Below are 21,769 nucleotides of genomic sequence, written 5' to 3' on the forward strand. Positions count from 1 at the left end.
TAGAAAAGGAGAGAGGTTATGCTCGAACTATAAAATGCACTAATCAGGCCATAGCTGGAATAGGTTGGGCCTGCAATTGCTGGAAGTTAGAAAAATGAGAGGCAACCTTATTGAAACAAACAATGTTCTTACAAGACTTGACAGGGTAGATGTGGAGAGAGGGGGCTTCCCATTGTTGGAGATTCTAGGACCAGAGGATATAATTTCACAATAAATTGTTGCACATTTAAGGCAGAGATGATCAGGAATTTCTTCTCTCAAAGGATTCAAGGCTGAGATGGTCAGATTTTTAAGGGAAAAGACAAAGTGGAGTTGTGGATTATCATATCAGCTATGATCTCATTGAGTGGCAGAGCAGGCTCAATGGGCTGAATGGCATACATTTGCACCTGCAACTTATGGTCGTCTTACGGTTTAATGTCTAACCCCTCAGCCTGAAATATCTGTCACTCTACCTCTGCATCAAGTCAATCAGGTACCAACCTTAGTTCAATGAGGTGTTCGACTAGCATGCTAAAGAGGTGCACCATGTGTAACTAAAAATGTGGATTCAAACTGGTGAGGCGACAACACAGGTGTAGGCACATTTTAAACATAGAGAGAACTAAGAAACAGACAAATCTGAAGCTCTGCAGCCTATCACAGCCAATTGTGAATGGTGGTAGACAATTAAACAACCAACAGGAATAGGATGCTCCCCATCTGAAATCAAGGCTGAGCCTAACAAATCAGTGCAAAGTGCTGAGTGAATAATCAAGTTTGGTTTCTTCAAGGGCCCTCGCATGATAGATGCCAACCTTCAGTCAATGTGATTTACTCTATGTGATAGCAGGAAATGACTGTAAGCACTGGTATAGAAAAGGCAATAGACCCAGACATCATCTTAGTTGAAGACTTGTGTTCCAGAACTAGCTGTACATAAAAATATATGAACTAGTAGCAGCAGTAGACAATTCAGACTCTTGAGCTTGCTCTGCCATTTAATACGTTCATGGCTGATCTCATCTTCTGTTCCAAAGAAAGGTCATTGGACCTGAAACATTAACTCTGATTTCTCTTCACAGATGCTGCCAGAGCTGCTGGGTTTTTCCAGCAATTTCTGATTTTGTTTCATCTTGGCCTCACTTCCACATTCCTGCCTGCAACCCCATAACTGTTAACTCATTACTATTTAAAAATCTATCTCCTCAAAAATTTATACAGTGCACTGGCATCCATCGCAATCTGGGGTAGTGAATTCTTCCACATCTCGGCTTTAAATCTGCTAGGCCTTATCATAAAACTGTGACCTTTCAGTCTAGATTTCCCAAGGGGAAACATCCACTTGACGTCTACTTTGTCGATCTCTTTATCATCTTGCATACCTTAATTAGATCTCCTCTCAACCCTATAAACTCTAGCAACTGTAGGTCTAAACTGCTCAATCTCTCTTCGTTAGACAAGCCTTTCATCTTCGAAATTAATCCGGTCATCTCATCAAGTTGTTCCAGTGCAGCTACAACATTGGCATCTATCTAGCAAAGCATATTTCTCAAATATGCCCTGTCAACAAAAAGCAGAAGAAATCCAACTTAATCAATTACCTTGCACCAACCTAATCTCAATCACTAGCAAAGTGATGGTGTCATTAACAGTGTAACTATTTTGCAATACTGATATTCACTGATGGTCAGCTTTGGGTTCTGCCAGAAACAAACACCCAGCTTCAGTGTTCAATTCAGGTTTGGTTTAAACTTGGATACAGTGGCTGAACTCATGAGGTAAGTCATTAAGGTGTGACATTAAGACAGGCTTGACATCAAAGAGCCTAGGAAAATTGAATTTAAGGGAATCAGACTCTCCACCAGCTGGCACTATAATTAGTGAAAAGGAAGATAGTTGTGTTTCTGAAGACCAATCTCACCGCCTGGGGATTAATGCAGGAGCTCCTCACAGATTCCTAAACTCAACCATCTTCAGCTGCTTCATTAATTACTTATTTTTCATTATAAGCTTAGAAGTGAGGATGTTTGCGCAGTGTTCAGTTCTAATTGAAACTCCAGAGAAAATGGCCAAGTTGACCACATCCAACAACAGAGAATTTAATTTTATATTCAATAACAGTACCATCTTCAAATTCCTCCAACATTAACATCCTGGAAGTCATCATTGACCAGCCACGCTAGCTACAAGAGTAGCTTGGAGTCTGGGAATTCTGCAGTGGGTAACTCATCCCATTGCACTTGAAGCCTTTCCACCATCATTAAGGCAAAAGTCAAAGGTGCGATGGAAGACATGCCAGCATGGATCGCATTGCATGAATCAATAAATTAGAAAGAAAGTTAAATAGCCACTTGATTGAATCAAATGACTACAAACAAGGACTACAGCAAGTCTAGTAGAAGTACCATCATTTTCTGCTTAGCGTAACTTTGGATAGGTTATAAATACTACCTTTTCCACCAACACCTACATTGTGAAAATGTGAAAAGAAAATGACTTTTGTAGATATTTTCTAATCAACCACTTCAGACAGTCATGGAGAGTCATAGAAACAGACACTTCTAGTTCAACTAATCCACGTTAACCAGATATCCAAAACTAATCGAGTCCCACTTGCCAGCGTTTGGCCCATATTCCTCTAAACCCTTCCCATTCAGGTACTCATTCAGATGTCTTTCAAATTTGTAATTGTACCCACCTCCACCACGCCCTCTGGAAGCTCATTCCATACACACCACCCTCTGCGTGAAAAAATTGCCCTTTTAAATCTTTCCCCTCTCACCTTAAACCTCTGCCCTCTAGTTTTGGATTCGCCTCCCTGGGAAAATAACCCTGGCTTTTCACCCTATCCATGCTCCTTATGATTTTATAAACCTCTGTAAGGTCATACCTCAGCCTCTGACGTGCCAGTGAAAATAGCCCAAGCTCATTCAGTATCTCTCCATAGCTCAAACCCTCCAATGCCAGCAACATTGTTGTAAATCATTTCTGCACCCTCTCAAGTTTAACAACATCCTTCCTGTAGCAAGGAGACCAGACCTGAATGCAGTATTCAAAAAAATAGCCTAACCAATGTCTTGTACAGCCACAACGTAACATCCTAACTCCTACACTCAACACCCTGACCAATAAAGGCAAGAATACCAAACTTCACTACCCTAACTACCTGCGACTCCACCTTCAAGGAACTTTGAACCCGTATTCCAAGATCCCTTTGTTCAGCACCACTCCCCAGGACACTACCATTAATTGCAGAAGTCCTCCCCTGATTTGCCTTACCAAAATGTAACATCTCACATGTATCTAAATTAAATGCCATTCCTCAGCTCCTTGGACCATCTGATCAAGGGCCTGCTGTACTCTGAGAAAACCTTTTTCACTGCTCACTACACCACCAATGTTGATGTCATCTGCAAACTAACCATTCCTCCTATATTCACATCTAAATCATTTATATAAATGACAAAAAGCGGTGGACCCGCCATCAATCCTTGGGGCACACTGCTGTCATAGGCCTCCAGTCCAAAAAAAACCATCCACCATCACCCTCTGTCTCCTACCTTCGAGCCAATTTTTTATCCAACGTTATGAGACATTATCTTAAATAGGTGGGAATAAATCAGTGCATTCTGAACCATAGATAAGAGCACTGCCACTGTGCCATGAACCCCTTCTAAGAAATGTATTCAGAAATATTACATATCTCAGAACCTGAGCCTCCTGGCTCAGAGGTAGGGACACTACCACTGTGCCACAAGAGTCTCCACTACTTTTAATAAACTTGTTCAGACACATCTCTGCAGCAGACGAGACTTGAACCCAAGCCTTCTGGTCCAGAGGCAGGAACATCATCACTGTAACATAAAAACACCCCCACTCCAACTACTAATTTTATAATCCAGAGTGATCAATTGTTTAGGCCAACTACAACATTTTCATCCAAACCCTTTGTAGGTTACTGGGATTCACACCAATGGGAATTCTTTATTAAGGATTCATCTCAAATGGATTTTGACCTAAATGATTTTCTAGGCATCTAAGCATATAATCCTGTTTCAGGCTTTTCATTGACTTCCTAATGCCCTCCTTAATTGTTCCTAGAATTATCCAAGCACTGTAATGTTTCCTTCTCAATGTGGAAATATCTCCATTTGGAGTCTGTCACCAAAAAGCACAAGTGAGCCCAGGAATCTGGCATATGGGAAATCACAAGCACACAATTTGTATTTAACTTAACTGTTAGTACACACCCTCTATTTATTTTCACACCAATTGCAACTCTAGTTTACATTCTAAGTAATTATGTACCAGTAAAAAACTTGAGGAAGATAGACTTCAAAAAGCTGCAATATTTACGCTTAGTTTAGTATTGGAGTTGGGAAGTCATATTGAGATTGTACAGGACATTGGTGAAGCCTCTTCTGTAATACCGCATCCAGTTCTGGTTGCCCAGTTATAGGAAAGATATTATTAAGCTGGAGAGGGTTCAGAAGAGATTTACCAGAATGTTGCTGGGTATGGAACGTTTGAGTTATAAAGAAAGGCTGGGACTTTTTTCACTGGGGCATAGGAGATTGAGAGGCAACATTACAGACATTTATAAAATAATGAATGGTATAGATAGATAGTAGTTGTCTTTTCCCTAGGATGGGAGATTTCAAGACTAGGGGACACATTTTTAAGGTGAAAGGAGAGATTTATAAAAGACATGAGGGGCAAACATTTTACACAGAGGATGGTTCTCGTGCGGAATGAACTTCCTGAAGAAGTGGCGTATGTGGGTACAATTACAACATTTAAAAGACATTTGGATAAATACATGAATAGGAAAGGTTTGGAGGGCTATGGGTCAGGAGCAGGCAGGTGAGACTAGTTTAGTTTGGGATTATGTTCGGCATAGACTGGTTGGACTGAAGGGTCTGTTTCCTTCCAAATGGCTCTATGACATAGATACATATCCATCTTGCAGACTTTCTATCCTACACATAAGCATCATACGGTGATCAGTCTTCCAGACCAATATTATATGCCTCTATTACCTCAAATTCCAAGAAACATTATGTGTAATTTCAGTGAAGTCATGAAAATGATAAAATAAAACAAAAAACATCCAGTCAGGCTCGATTGATATTTAGAAAAGTACTCAAAAAATCACAGCAATTCAGAATCAAAGAAAACCATAGTAATTCAATTAATTGGCAAGGATGTTTTTAAGCTGGATTTTCATGAGCTACTCTTCACTCAAAGTAACGGAAAGTTCCATTCAATTACAGAAAGCTGTAAAAGCCGATCGTATAAAAAGAGACTTATGTGTTTGAAGTAAGCTTTACTGATTTGCCCAGCTGTGCTTTCCCCAGCCCTTTTTCATTCAATAAACTACATTAAGATTAGATTGTTGGGAAGATAATATTCTTATTACTTGCACAAATGGACAGCAGAAAATATCACTCTTAATATACATTTTTATATTTAATACTTAGGTTTCGAGTCTAATTAAACATCCTGAAAGATTTGGCATAATCTAGCTATTGAGTATAAACTTGGGGGTCTGATAATGTATTGCTTCAGGGTACTCAACTGATTTTCTGTGCAATTGGGGGATACACTTTTGTGCATAAGGTTCCCAAGATTGAAAGACTGTCAGTTGAAGGTCCCAGAACTATTTTGTTTCTTCTCAAAGAAGAAAGAAGCTTGCCTTCCCTCCCCACCTCTATTGAAGGCACAGACTCAAAGTAGAGATCCAGTTCCATGGGCACTGATTGTCTTTATGTATCTTGCCAAAATAGCAATTATTTACACTGAAATATAGAAAACAGGAACAGGAGTCAGCGATTCGACCTTTTCAGTTTACACCGCAATTCAATATGATTACGGCTGATCATTCGACTCAGTTTCCACTTTCTCCCATACCTTTTGTTCGCTTTATCCCTAAGAACTATATCTACTTTCTTCTTGAAAACAACCTGTGGCCTCAATCATTTTTGGTGGCAGAGTATTCCAGAGCTCACCAATCACTGGGCGAAGAAATTTCTCCTTAAATCAGTCCTAAAGGGTCTATCCCATATCCCTAAACTGTGATTCCTTGTTTTGGACTCTTTGGTCATCAGGATTTTCCTTCCTGCATTTATCCTCCCTAATACTGTTAGAATTTTATTTATGATCTCCATTCTTCTAAACTCTTCTGGATATGGTCCTAAGTGATCCAGAGTCTGTTCAAGTTAGTCTCAATCCCCAGGAATCAATCTGGTAAACCTTCATTGCACTCCCTCAATTCTTGAAAAATTCCTGTATGTTCATCAAGTATGATTTCTCTATCGTAAATCCATGCTGACACTGTCCAGTCCTGTCTCTGTTTTCCAAGTATTCTATTAAAACTTTTATAATGGACTCTCGCATTTTTCTCACAACCACTGTCAGGCTAACCCGTCTATACTCTCTGTCTCTCTCTACATCACTTTTTAAGTACATGCAGAGGTACAACAACACTTGTACAGGTCCCAAGCTGCTTTCCAAGAGAATTTTAAAGCAAAATTTGACACAGAGACACAAAAAGAAACATTAGCGAGGATAACCAACACCTTGGTCAGAGACAACACAGTAGGGAGCTGGAGGAACACAGCAGGTCAGGCAGGATCAGAGGAGCAGGAAAGTTGACATTTCAGGTCGGCACCCTTCTTCAAGGTAGGTTTTAAGGATTGTCTTTACAGTGAGAGGTTTTATTTCATTTGAATGATTTATTGTTACTTGCATTTAACTAATAAATTGAAAAGGATGGGAAAATAGGCTGGGAAAGTTAATGATGATATTCAACAGCTGCATGGCCTTGAATAAGTCCTGTGAACATTCTTTTATAGGCCAAAGACAGCAGAGCAGCTTGTTTTTCTGTTGCTGTTTTCTGTACTAGCAAGCAATTTTGTCGTCTGTATTTGCTTTCTCTGTGTTGGCCATTTGTTACACTGTATAAGAGAGAGTTTTGTTCCAAGCATTGGACTTCACCTCGGGCTGGGATTGCGAACTGTGCCTGGAACAACCTCAGTGTCCAGACCACCCGTCAATCGAGAAGTCCCCGACGGGTAGAAGGGCATGTGGCTTATTGCTTTTTCCCTCCCTTTTTCATTGTTCTTATTTACTTAATAAATATTCCTTTCTTTTTTCTTCTTTCATTGTTACTCAATAAATGTTCATATTTAAGCAAGTTCTTATTGTTGAGTCTTCTCTTAACAACATTTAACCAAATCAGAAAAGAACCGCTTGAATACATGCTGCGATCCAAGACATTTATGGCAATAAGGATGGGATTTGGGAAAATGTTTAAGAGATAGAAAAAGCAACCTGATGCTCTGGAGACCTTCCATATTCCGGGGTGAAATGCGGCAGACTCTGGATTCAGGTCTGTAGCTAATATGTTAGCACAATCAGAACCCATGAAATGATGGGGGACAGTTATAACTGGAAAAAGGGAGAATTGGAGGCCAGGTTTCTGTGCTGTGCAAGTGCATCGAACCTTGTAGAAGTGTTAACTCTGTGGTCTGGTTTGAATGCACCTTTCTATGTTGGTTGCTGAATGTCGTCTTGTACAATTTGCGTCTTTTTGCTCCCTGGAGCTTGAGATCTGGGGATACTTTTAAGTTTTAGTTGCATTTTGGGAATGTATGGTGATTTAAACGTGTGTTATGTGCCTGTATCAGTGTGGAACATGTATGGTTAATGTAATGTCCTTTTAAGAAACCATCAGTTGTTGTGTAAAGCAAAAATCTGTGAAATGTTGATTCAAAAATTTGGTTTGTAAAGCTTGTTAAAAATTTACCTTTTGCAATTGACTCCGTGTTGTGTTTAGTCTTAGGTAGATTTTAATCCTAGAAATTACTATGTTTGGAATTTCATTTTATGTCCAAAGTGAACTTCCAAATACCGTTCTAACACAAGTGAATCTTTAATTCCAGATGATAAGATTGACTCATTGTTAATATTTGAGTGATAGGGTCACTGGAATGTTGAAATGCAACTCTCTGTGTGCGAAGAATTTATGAAAGGCAAATTTAACAAAGGGGTGGGCTTTTCCTTCCTTCAAGGGGGTAGAGAAACAAATGACATAATGAAGTGCAGGAATTTATGCCCCAGCCCCTTTTTGAATCTACAGTAAATTAATACTAATTAACCCATTCTGCTTGACGTGGAGTGGAGTTTTTTTTTGTAGAAATTGGAGATGCTGAAGGCTGAACCTGTTTGCAGAATTTCAACGTCGCAACACAGTGATGGATGAGGCACCCTCAACCCATCAAGCCATTCATTAATAACACATTTCAGTGCTGGGGAAGTGCTGTGGAAATATTAATTGCAGTGAGTGTCAGGAATTTCGAAACCACTGAGCTTGAGTACACTTAAGCATACAATGACAAAAACTACACTAAGACTCATGCCCTGGTATTCTAAAACATTTAACTGTAATAGTTACCGCGGACTGGATCAAAAACGGTGCCTGCAACAACCTCAGTCTCTAGACCAGACGTAGATCGAGAACTCTCTGACGGGCAGAAGGGCATGAGACTTATTGTCTTTTTCCTTTCTTTTACATTCTTCTTATTTACTTAATAAATATTCCTTTTTTTATTTTTATTATTACTCAATAAATGTTCATAATTAAGCAAATTGCTATTGTTGAGTCTTCTCTTAACTACATATTACATTTAACTGGATCTGAAGAGAACCGCTTAGATATATGTCACACCCTCCAGCGCCATTTTGAGTTGCAGAAGATACTATGACATAACAAAAAACAGAGTTCTTCCTCCCTTCTTGTGCTCCGCTCAACACTGCACGGTGGAGATGGGGGGGGAATGTGATGTCTCCACAACAGGCTCCATACCCACCAACACCCCCCTATCACAGTCCATTTCAGGAGTCCCGTTCAGGGGCCACCACTGCTGCCATACTCCACCACTAGGAGCATCACACTGGGCTTACCACACCACTGCTGCTGATGCAGCCATCACTCCAATCAAGAGTACTGATTTGACCTTCCTGACCAATGTCAACTGCAGTGGCTGCCCTGCCATTGTGCCATTGCCACCATCTTAAAAACTGGTCCTGCAGCACTGCCTCGAGTTCTGCCTTGGGCCTACCAAAGTCGCCATGCTCCAGCACCATCTCTTGCCACAGGGCCCACATGGAGGGAATTCTAGAGCTGATACAGCTAAAGACATGTCCATCAATGATTAAGCAATTAAAATTGGGAAGCTCATGATGCCAGAATTAGAGGCATCTTGGATGGTTGTGGGGCAGGAGGGGATTATAGCGGAAGAGGGAGGTGAGGCTACAGATGGATAATCAGAAAACATGAGTAAACAGGATTCAGGGTGAATGAATGGGTCTTAGTATTAATAACATTAGTTAATAACACTAATAACATGAACGATGTTGTCAACTCGTCAAAGGTAGCTACTGGTTGATTTAGAAGGATGAGAGAGATAGTTTATCTTTATTACAGTCACATGGGACAAATGATATTAAGGTTCAGTTTGAACTTATCTTTACTTACCTTCACTCCAAAGATAAAGTTGCCTTAGTCCCAGAGGACCACAAGACTGCACTCTCATTACAGAGAGACGACTGGTAGTACATTTAACTTGAGGGTCACTGTGCCTTAGGCAAGGGGTGAGGTTGAGAAGGTAGGACATTCAATGGTGACCTCAGCTGGTGTGGGAATTGCTGTTGCATCATTCTGAATACACATCACAGACAAGGGTTTCTCGGCACGTCGAATCTGCACTGGTCAAAACATCTAATTTTTTTAGTACTTCGCCCATAGCCTCGTATGCCTTTTTAAGTGTACAATGCAAACCCTACTTCTTAAATGCTATAAGGATTCTGTCTCTAGCATTCCTACAGGCAGAGTTTACTACCATCCGATCAGTGAATACGCTTTTCCTTGCATCACCTCAAAACTTCTTGTTCCTTACCTTAAATCTATGTCCCCTGGTCACTGATCCTTCCACCAAGAGGAGAAGTTTTTTCCTGTCTACACTGTCTATGTTGCTCATAATTTTATGTATCTCAATCATGGTCACCTCCTCCCCCCTCCACCCACCCAATTTCCTCTGCTCCAATGAAAACAACCCCAGTATACCTAATCTCTCTTCATTACTGAAATTTTCCAGCCCAGTTAACATTCCAGTAAATCTACTCTGCACCCTCTCCAGTGCTTCTCTTCTATCATCTCTTCTATAGTGTTGATTCCAGAACTGTACATGATACCATTTTTTTACATAGTTACAGTATAACCTCAGTGCTGTTACCCTATGCCTTAGCTAAGAAAGACAAGAATCCCATATGCCTTTCCTAACCACTTTATCTAATTGTCCTTCTACCTTAAGGGACTAGTGAACATGCACACCAAGGTCCCATTGATCCTCAGTACTTTCCAGGGTTATCATGTATTCCCTTGCTTGCTTGCCCAAGTGCATCACCTCACACTTATCCAGATTTAATTCCATTTCCCACTGACCAGCCCATCTATGTCCGCTAGTAATCTAAAGTGACCGTCCTCACTATTTACCACCCCAACAATTTTCATATCCTTTGCAAACTTACTGGTCAACCCTCCTACATTCAAGTCTAAGTCATTCACTTATACCATGAACAGCAAGAGGCCCAACACTAATCACTGTGGAAACGCAATGGACACTGGCTTTCAGTCACAAAAACACTACATGACCATTGTTACGTGCCATCACCATGTGGCCATCATACTCTGCTCCCTGCCTTCCGCTCAGCCAATTCTGGATTCAATTAGACAAATTTGCTTGGATCCCATGGGCACTTATCTCTCAGTCTCCCATGTGGGAGCTTATCAAAAGCCTTGCTGAAGTCCAAGTGGACTAGATCAAATGCATTACCCCCATCTACACATCTGGTCACCTCTTTAAGTATATCACAGTCCTTTTCCCCAATTTCTATGTGCACAACGTCCCTCCCATCAGTGAACCCTGACACTAAATATTCATTCAGAACCCTACCTATGTCCTCTGGGTCCACTCACAAATTGCCACTGTCATGCTTATTGAGTCCTTTTTTTTTCCCTTAGTTATCCTTTTATCTTTAATGTACATGTAAAACAATTTAGAATTTTTCTTTATTTTACCTGCCATCATTCTTTCATGTCTCCATTTTACTATCTTAATTTCCTTTTCAAGTTCGCTTTTGCATAGTCTGTAATCCCTTAAGTTTGTGCTCAGTATTTGCCATAAGCCTTCCTTTTTGTCTTTATCCAATCCTGTATATGCCTTGATATCAAGGGTTCACTGGATTTGTTGGTCCCACCCTTTGTCTTTATTGGAACATGTTGGCCCTATACTCTCCCTATTTCCTTCTTGAATGCATCACACTGCTCTGACACAGATTTACCTCAATGTTATCTGCTCCCACTCCACTCTCGCCAAATCATACCTGATCTTAATAAAACCAACCTTCTCCAATTTAGAAGTTTGATTTTAGGCCCATCTTTGTCCTTTTCCATAACAATCTTGAACCTAATGGAGCTATGATTGCTGTCTGCAAATGTTCGCCCCACTTATTGAGGAACCATTTGCCTCAATTCATTATTTAAATTTAAGTCCAGGACCACCTCTCTCTGTAGGGTCTTCTAAATACCGGCTTAAGAAAGCACTTCTGGATGTATTTAAGAATTCTGCTCCCTCTAAATCTTTCACACTAAGTATCCCCCAGCTAATGTTGGGGAAGCTGAAATCCTCTACTATGATTACCCGGTTATGTTTACCCTTCTCTGAAATTTGCATACATATCGGTTCTTTATATCAGCTCTACATATTTCTCTTGGACTTTTAGGGAAGCTATGGTATACCCCCAGCAACATGATTTTTCTCTTTGGTTTTTTTAAGCTATACTCATTTGAGAAGCCATCTAAAATGTCATCCCTCCTTACCACTGTAAATTTAATTCCTAATCAATATTGCAAAACTCCCTCCTCTTTTACCTCCTTCCCCATCTTGCCTGAAGACCCTATATCCTGGAATACTGCCCTGCCAATCCTGTACCTTTCTCAAATATGTTTCAGTGATAGTAATTACCTTGCACCCTCATGTTCTAATTTGTGCCCTCAACTCATCTGCCTTGTTGATCAGACTTCCTGCATCAAAATAAGTACCATCCAACCTTGCCAAATACCCTTGTGCCTTAACAGGCTTATAATTTTTATACCTTCGACTCCATTGCTGTCTCTTTGAATTTTGGCTGTTCATCTCCCCTGCTGGATCTTCCCTCAGGATCCCACACCCCCTGCCAAATTAGTTTGAAACCCCCCAAAAGCACTAACAAGGTTGGTGGTCCCACTCCGGTTCAGATGTAACCCATCAGCCTTGTTCAGGTTCCATTTCTCCCAAAAACCTAAAGCCATCCCTCCAGCACTCTCTCTCCAACCAGTTTTTGCTTGTGGATTGGGCAAGATTGGCTGGGCCAGCATTTGTAGCCCATCCTTAGTTTTCCTTGAGGTGGAGATGATGAGTTGCTATTCTCAAGCTGCTTGAGTCTATTTTGATGTTAGTGGACCCACAATAACAGGAGGAGTTCCATGATTTCAGCCAGTGATAATGAAGGAATGGTGATACATTTCCAAACCAGGATGAGATTGGCGTGGCAGGTGATCTTGCAGGTGCTGGCGTTCCCACGTATCTACTGCCCTTGTCCTTCTTGAGGGTAATGGTCTTGGGTTTGGAAGATGCTGTCTAAGTAGCCTTGATGAATTTCCGCAATGCATCTTCTAGATAGTACACACTTCTGCTACTGTGTGTCGTGGTGGAAGGAGTGCATATTTACGCATATGGTGCCAGTCAAGTAGGCTGCTTTGTCCTGGATGATATCATGCTTCTTGAGTGTTGTTAGAGCTGCACTCATTCAGACAATTCAGGAGTATTCCACCACACTCTTGCCTTGTGTAGATGGTGGACATGCTTGAGAGATTCAAGAGGTGAGCTACTTGCTGCAGAACCCCAAGCTTCTGACCTGTTCTTGTAGCCACAGAATTTTTATGGTAGGTTTGCTTCACTTTCTGGTCGATAGTAAACTCCAGATGTTGATTGGGAAGGGATTCAGTGATGGTAATGTAGTGAGTATCAAGGGACAATGGTTAGGTTCTGTCTTGTTGCAGATGGTCATAGCCTGGCACTTGTGTGGCATGGATGTTACTTGCCAATTATCAGCCCAAGTATATATATTAACCAGGTCTTGCTGCATGTGGGCTTGGACTACATCAGTCTCTCAAATGGTGCTAAACATTGTGCAATCAATAAATATCCTCACTTCTGACCTTATGATAGAGAGAAGGTCATTAATGAAGCAATTGAAGATGGTTGGGCTAGGACTACCTTCAGGAACTCGTGGAGAGACGCCCTCGGGCTAAGATGACTGATCTCACAAAATTACAGCCACCTTCATTTGTGGCAGGTATGACTCTTATAAGTGGAGTTTTGTTAGAGCTCCTGATGCCACAGTCAAATGTGATCTTGATGCCAAGGGAAGTCACTCTCGTATCACCTCTGGAATTCAGCTCTTTTGAACCAAGGCTGTAATGAGGTCAGCAGCCGAATATCCCTGGCAGAAACCAACCTAAGCATCAGTGATCAGGTTATTGCTGAGCAAGTGCTCTCTTTGATAACACTGTTAAGGATACCTTCCATCACTTTACAGATGATCAGGAGTAGATTGACGGAGCAGTAATTGGCCAGGTTGGATTTGTCCTGTTTTTGTGTACAGGGCATACCTGCGCAACTTACCACATTTGCAGGTAGATGTTACTGTTGTAGCTTTATTGGAACAGCTTGGTTAGGAGTATGCGTCTTCAGCATTACTGCTAGAATGCTGTCAGAGCCCAGATTCTTTTCAGTATCCGATGCCTTCAGCCATTTCTTCATATTGCTTGGAGTGATGCAAATTGGCTAAACACTGGCATCTGTGACACTGGGGACTTTGGTAGAGGCCAAGATGGATCATCCACTTGGTACTTCTGACTGAAGATAGTTTTGAAAGCTTCAGCCTTGAATTCTGTCCTAATGTGCTAGGTTCCCCTGTTAAGAATGGGGCTACTTGTGGAGCCTCCTCGTCCAGTGAGTTGTTTGATTGTCCACCACGATTCGTGACTGAGGTAGACAAGAAGAGCTTCAATATAATAAAAGAAAGAACTTCAAATGGTCTAAGTTGTGAATTGCTTAGCCCTGCCTATCATTTGCTGCCTAAGCCATGTGGTATGTCAGTACTGCTGGTTTGCAGCCTCACCATGTTGACTTCTCATTTTTATGTATGAGTGGTGTTGCTCCTGGCATGCCCTCCTTCACACTTCATTGAACTCAACAGTTATATCATGTGTTTCTAATGCTCCTCTGAGCAGATAATATACAGTTGCAGATTAGCACATTATGTGGCAGTCATCTTAACTGCAGAATTCAAAAAGAGGAAGAAATGAGGAAGTAGACAATTGTAATTATGAAGAAGTGGCAATACACTTTTAAATGGTGAGGGTGAAATTAACAAGTTGTCAATTTGCTATGTTTGCTAATGTTATGCTTTGCAAAATTGATGTCTCTAGGTTCTCTTATAAATACAATGGATTATTCTTCCTCTAAATTTATGCAGTTACTTTGACACTTTCAATAAAGAACAGAATTTAACATATCCTGATCTTGAGGTCAATAATTTCAAAAAAAAAACAAGCGAATATCAAGATATATGTAAATTATAAACTGTCTTTGGCACTATACACAGTCAGTTGATAAATATATATTTTTAAACAGGCTAGAAGGCAGCAAAGTTGTGAAAGATACCTAATTCATAAAGCCACTTTGTGGCCAGACACAGCAAAATTGTGACATTTGATGAAGGAAAATTAAGACGCAAGTATGATACAGCAACTTACTGGGTAAACGTTGATAGAAAAGAAAGACCAAGAATTCTGACAGCAGGTATTAAATGTTGCGGACAAAAAGTGTCCAATTTATGCAAAACTTTTACTAACGTAACTGATACAGCCTAAGAGAAAGAAAGTAGTAACTTAATACTGCAAGGTATTACATATACGGGAATAAAACATGTTAAACTGGAGGACTGAAGCTTCAATACAATGTTGTACACGTGGATAATTACAAAATGAAACATGTGGGTGCTCATTCTGTAGAGTGTGAACAAAACACATGTCTGATAAAGCCAAAACCATCCTTGTCACAGTTTAGGCAACGATAATGGCTGAGGATTTAATCATGTTTTGAAAGTTAATTCTGATTTATTTAACATGTATGGTTTCATTCCTTTCCCAGGTCACTGGTGAGTAAATTTGAAATATCATAAAATGCAAATTAAACTGACAAATTTACAACTAAAAATAGACTCCAATGACAAGGGCAGCACTGCTGCCTCACAGCACCAGGCACCCAGGTTCGATTCCAGCCTCGAGTGACTGTGTGGAGTTTGCACATTCTCCCCGTATCTGCGTGGGTTTCCTTCGGGTGCTCCGGTTTCCTCCCACAGACCAAAAATGTGCAGGTTAGGTGGACTGACCGTGCTAAATTGCCCGTAGTGTTCAGGGATGTGTAGATTGGGAGGATTATAGGGGTATGGGTCTGGGGGGGATGCGCTGAGGGTCAGTGTGGACTTGTTGGGCCGAAGGGCCTGTTTCCTCACTGTGGGGATTCTATGACAACCGAACCACCTTTTCTGCTCAATCCTTTGGCAATGAAGGTAGTAGAAACATAGATTTCAAATAAATGCATACCTGAATTAATCATTATTTACAAATCCTGGACACACACATCTCTCTGCAAGTAGTTAGCTAAATTTGACTGCATCCCTTTTACAGTACATAAATATGATGATTACATTTTGCTTAATAGCAGAAAAGTTAGAATAAATTACAACAACGGATGTTGTGATTACCTTGAGTAACAACATTGTCCAACTTAAAGGAGCAAATTACTGCAGATGCTGGAATCTGTACTGAAAACAAGAAGTGCTGGAGATTACAGCAGGTCAGACAACATCCATGGAGAGAAAGCACGCTGATGTTTTAAGTCTAGATGACTCTTCATCAGAGCTGATGTGAAGTGTGGACGAGGCAGCATTTATACAGTTGTGGGGATGCGGGTGGGGTTGGTGAAGGTGAAGTGCTGGGGGAGAAAGGATGTTGTTAGTTCAGATTAAGTGATTGGAACTTGAGAATGGCAGAACAGCTTCACATTGTGAATCCACTCCCATTCCTTCCTTTCTTTTAGCTTTATTTGTTACATTTTCTGTCACCATGTCCTCTCTTTCTTGCCCCCACCCCACTGAGACTGTCCATTCTTTCTAGTCTGGCAGTTAAACACACCTTTGTTCTGCCATTCTCACATTCCAACCACTTAATCTGAACCATCAACATCCTTTCTCCCCCAGCACTCCAACATCCCCACTCTCATCCCCTCACTATTGCAGAAATGCTGCCTCCTCCACACTTCAGATCAGCTCCGATGAAAAGTCATCTAGACTCGAAACGTTAACATGCTTTCTCTCCATGAATGCTGCCTGACCCACTGTGATCTCCAGCATTTTTTGTTTTCAGTACATTGTCCAACTTATGTTTTAGCATAATATTAAAATTTTAAACTGACGTTAAATTTTTTTTTAAAAAGTTTCATTAATACTTGAAGTTTTACTCACCGCCATGTATGCATTTGTTCCCACATATGTTTTGGCTATTGAATTCACCAGCTACAAAAGAAATGGAGTTGTGATTTAAGTACAAGTTATCCATAAGATCTTGAAGAGTTTTTGCATCTTCAGATTCTTGTATCTAAAACAGTAATGATATTTTCATTAAATTATATCTTAATTGAAAAAAATGGGAAGGTCTAGGATGTAAGTAAAGTGATGTTACCATATGGCTAAGAGAGAGACAAATTGTGCTGGGTTTAACCTGAGGGTCATCATGCCTCAGGAGGGGGGCAAGGTTGAGATTCAATCTGCTCTGTAGGTGTCACTCTGCATCACAAACCAGCCGCTCAGCCAACCAATCAAATGTGGACAACTTCAACAACAACTTGCCTTTAACAAACATCCCAGGGTACTTTGTACAGAACACAGAACTGTACAGCACAGGAACTGGCCCTTTGGCTCATGATGTTGTGCCGAACATGATGCCAAATGAAACTAATCCCTTCTGCCTGCCATACCCCTCCATTCCTCCTTTATTCATGTGCTTATCTAAAAGTCCCTTAAATGCCCTTATCGTATCTGTCTCCACTACCACCCTGGCATTGTGTTCCAGACTCCTACTATTTTCTGTGTAGGAATCTTGCCCCTCACATCTCCTTCGAACTTTCCCCCTCTCACCTGAAATGCATGCCCCCAAGTATTAGACATTTTAACTCTGGGGAAAAGGGAAAATTCTGACTGTCAACCCTATCTATGCATCTCATAATTTTATAAACTTCAATCAAGTCTCCCCTTAGCCTTTGCTGCTCAAGAAAAACAACCTGAGCTTTTCTAGCCTCTCTGTATCCTCTAATCCAGGCAGCATCCTGGTAAACCTCTTCTGCATCCTCTCCAAAGCCTCCACCTCCTTCCAATAATGCGGTGACCAGGATTGAACACAATATTCTAAGTGTGGCCTAACCAAAGTCTTATAAAGTTACAACATGACATCCTGACTCTCGTACTCAATTCCCGAACCAATAAAGGCAAGCATGCCATACACCTTCTTTACCACCTGATCCACTTGCGTGGCCACTTTCCGGGAGCTATAGACTTGAACCCCAAGATCCTTCCGTACATCAATGCTGTTCAGAGTCCTGCCATTAATTGTATACTTTTCCTTAACATTTGATCTCCCAAAGTGCAGCCCCTCATACTTACCGAGATTAAACTCCATCTGCCTTTTCTCCACCCATATCTGCAACCGATCTATATCCCTCTGTATCCTTTGACAACTCCATCAATCTTTGGATCATCTGCAAACTTACAAACCCACTCATCTACATTTTCATCTAAGTTATTTACATATATCACAAACAGCAGAGGTTCCAGTACAGATCCCTGCAGAACACCATTAGTCACGGACCTCCAGCCTGAAAAACACCCTTCCACCACTACCCTCTGTCTTCTATGGACAAGTCAATTTTAAATCCATGTGGCCAAGTCACCATGGGTCCCATGCATCTTAATCTTCTGGATAAGCCTACCATGAGAGACCTTGTTGAAAGATTTACTAAATCCCATGTAAACAACATCCACAGCTCTACCCTCATCGATCACCTTCGTCACCTCCTTGAAAAATTCAATCAACTTAGCAAGACATGACCTGCCCTACACAAAGCCATGCTGACTGTCCCTAATTAGGCCATGCTTTTCCAAATGTGTGTAAATCCTATACCTAAGAATTCTCTCCAATAGGTTCCCAACCACCGTTGTGAGACTCATTGATCTATAGTTTCCTGGATTATCCCTATTTCCCTTCTTGAACAGAGGAACAACATTAGCTACTCGCCAGTCCTCTGGGACCTCTCCACGCTAGTGAGGATACAAAGATGTTGGTCAAGGCCCCAACAATCTCCTCTCTTAACAACCTGGGGTAGACACCATCAGGCCCTGGGGACTTATCCACCTTAATACTCTTCAAAGATGCAACACCAGCACTTTCTTAATCTCAAAATGCCCTAGCATATTGGCATGCTCCACACAAATCTCATTATCCTCCATTTCCTTTTCCTGGGTGAATACCAATGCAAAGTACTCATTTAGGATCTCACCTAGAAATAAATGTTACCACTGAAGAGTTGTATGATATAATTAAACAATCAAAGAAGCAAGTTTTAAAATCGAGAGAGAGTCTTTTAGCTTGAAAGCCTAAGAGGTCAAGGCAGCTTACAGTGCAGTAGAGGAGTTGGGAGTGAATATGAAGTGTTGGAGAAACTCAGCAGGTCAAGCAGCATCTGTGGAGAGAGAAACAGTTAACTTTAAGTCTGGTATAAGACTTCTTCAGAAATTGTTGTTGAGAAAAGTGTTGGAAATGGAGTTCTATCTCTATTCTTACATAAATTGTGGAATCACTAGAAGGACTAGCAAAGGCTAATGGAATAATTTGTATCTAGAGGATTGGAGAATAAGGATGGCAGAAATTATGCTGCAGCTATACAAAATGCTGGTTAGACCCTACTTGGAGTAGTATATGTAGATCTGGGCACCATACCTTAGGAAGGATACATTGGCCTTGAAAGGAGTACACTGTAGGTTTAACAAGAACCCCTGAAACCCAGGTATCATTAAGTTATGATGAAAGATTATACTAATTAGGCTGCTGTTCTCTAGAATTTACAAGGTTCAGGGGGAATCTGATCAAAGTCTTCAAGATAATAACAGGAAAAGGCAAGGTAGATCAACTATTTCCACTGGTTGGAGATTCTAGAACTAGGGGACATAGTATGAAAAATAGGAGCCAGATGGTTCATGAGAGATGTAAGGAAGCACTTCTATACATAAAAAGGGTGGTAAAGGTTTGGAACTTGCCTCCACAAACAGCAGTTGATTCGAGATCAGTTGTTAATTTTAAATCTGAGTCAACAAATCTTTGTTAACCAAAGGTATTAAAGCCTATGGGCTAAAGGTGGAGTTAAGCCACATATCAGCCATGCTCTCATTGAATGGTGTAACAGGCTCGAGGGGCTGAGTGGTCTACTCCTGTTCTTATGTGTTGCCCATCCCTAAATGCCCTTGAAGTGAGTGGCTTGCTAGGCCATTTCAGAGAAACAATCACATTACTATGAATCTGGAGTCATATGTAGGTCAGACAGAATTACAATGACTGTATTCCTTCCCTAAAAGGACATTAGTGAACTAAACGGGTTTTATTAATGATAGTTGTGATGTACACCATTATGAAGACTAGCTTTATGTTTCACAATTTATTATTTTAAATTTTACCAGCTGCTATGACAGTATTTAAACCTATACTACACTATTAGTAGTGGGGGAAACAGAGGTTGGAAGACATAAGAACTAGCAAACCAAGTTGGGTAAAGTGATACCAAGGAATTTGTTATAACTTGAATGGCTCAAATTTTATTTGAGTGGACGATTGCACAGGATCCTTTCTGAAATTTTCCTTCACCCTCTGCTTGAAAACTTTTGCTCTAAAAGTTTATTAAGTGTGAGATGATGATGGAACAACACGGACAATGAAACATCTGCAATTTTAGGAATTTCAACGGATCGACAGTTTATCTCCTTAACAAGTAAGATTTAAGGATTGAAAAATAAATTGAATAACAATAGAGGAAGAGAGTGAATTAAAATTAGTGAATTAGAAATAAATAGGTACTGAAAGAGAGAAAGAAAGATTTGATAAAGACTGAACACAAGGGACAGAAAGCAAAAGATGAGAAAATGAATTTAAAACTTGAAATATTTTAGTGTTCAAAATTAAATAAGATTGTGCAATGTTTGGCTTATGTAAAAATCAGCAGAGCAGCTGATTTGGGAACAAGAATGCAGAGGGGATAACAAAAATAGTTTTCATTTCTAAATGATATATTCAATTCAATGGTATTAATCCTCTGACTTTTGCCATTAACCCTTTTATTACTCGTCATCCCTGTGAGAGATGAAGTACTCAGTATGGTCAAGGTACTAAGCCTTGCAGCTAAGAAATTTGAAAATTTATTGACTTCAGACACTTGCACAAACTTAATGGAGTTTGGAAATTTTAACCAAGGCCATAGGAACAGGAGTCATTAAATCATATTGGTCTGACACTCAAAACATATTGTTGACATTACCTTTTTGGAATATTCCAATTTTCTGTTCCAAAGTTTTCCTACCCCAAAAGTTGCAACTGCAGATGCTTACTTATTCATGCATGTTTGTAACATCCCATTATTAACTGTCTATTCATTTTGCTATTCTTAACAAATTCCAAAAGTTCAAGTTCTTCATTTCTTTAATATCATGGCTTTGACAAACTTATTGACTAACACCATGTTCTCTCCCTCTCTATCTTCCCTCCTCCCCGTTTTCTCTCACAATATTATGATGGAAAAAGCCCCTGTCTTTTTAGATTTCTCAAGTATGGTTCTAGAAGATGTAAGTTATATTCAAGACTGGAATATAATCATCCTTCCTGACACTACCTTTAAAAAACCTGCAATCTGCACAAGGTATTTCCTCTCTGCAATGGCAATCCTGCAAGTAGTCAATGAGATACCATACCACCATTAACACAATTCTAAAAAGAAATATCACCAAAACTGTTATATTTATCCAGTAGGTAGAGGTCCGACACGATAACATACTTCTGACTTTCAACTGAATCTCAAATGGCTGTTGTAGCTAATCCATTAATGTTAAATCAAATCTGAAATTATTTGACTTGAAACAACAACACTGTTTTTCTCCCCATAGACGCTTCTAGCATCTGTAGTATCTGCTTTTATTGTAATCAATGAGAGATGTTAACCCATTTGCTTTATATTCACCTTCAACATGAATACTTTGTATTTATTTGTTCATTGGATGTGGGCATCACTGCCTAAGCTAACCTTTACTGCTTATCCCTAACTGCCCTTGCGAGCCATCTTCTTCAACAGCCACAGTCCTTAGGGTGTAAATGCACTCTCAGTGCTGTTGGGAAGGGAGTTCCAGATTTTGACTTGATTAATGTGAAGGAGTAACAACATAGTTTCAAGTCAAGATGGTGCATGCCTTTTATTTTGGCGGTGAGAGACTTGTACATGGTATTTTCATGTGCTTCTAGATAGCA

The 21,769-nt window shown here is 40.3% G+C and overlaps 1 protein-coding gene across 7 annotated transcripts in view; it reads right to left on the minus strand.

Moving 5' to 3' along the window:
* map2k5 (mitogen-activated protein kinase kinase 5) overlaps positions 1 to 21,769 on the minus strand; it is a 351,751-nt gene that overhangs the window by 123,591 nt on the left and 206,391 nt on the right. For all 7 annotated transcript variants that reach the window (XM_048615802.1, XM_048615808.1, XM_048615804.1 and 4 more), the window contains exon 15: positions 16,678 to 16,728. In XM_048615802.1, coding sequence (XP_048471759.1) covers positions 16,678 to 16,728 — 51 coding nt within the window. The remainder of the gene's footprint in view (positions 1 to 16,677; positions 16,729 to 21,769) is intronic.

Source organism: Rhincodon typus, chromosome 33, assembly GCF_021869965.1.
Source record: "Rhincodon typus isolate 14 chromosome 33, sRhiTyp1.1, whole genome shotgun sequence".
NCBI lineage: Eukaryota > Metazoa > Chordata > Chondrichthyes > Orectolobiformes > Rhincodontidae > Rhincodon > Rhincodon typus.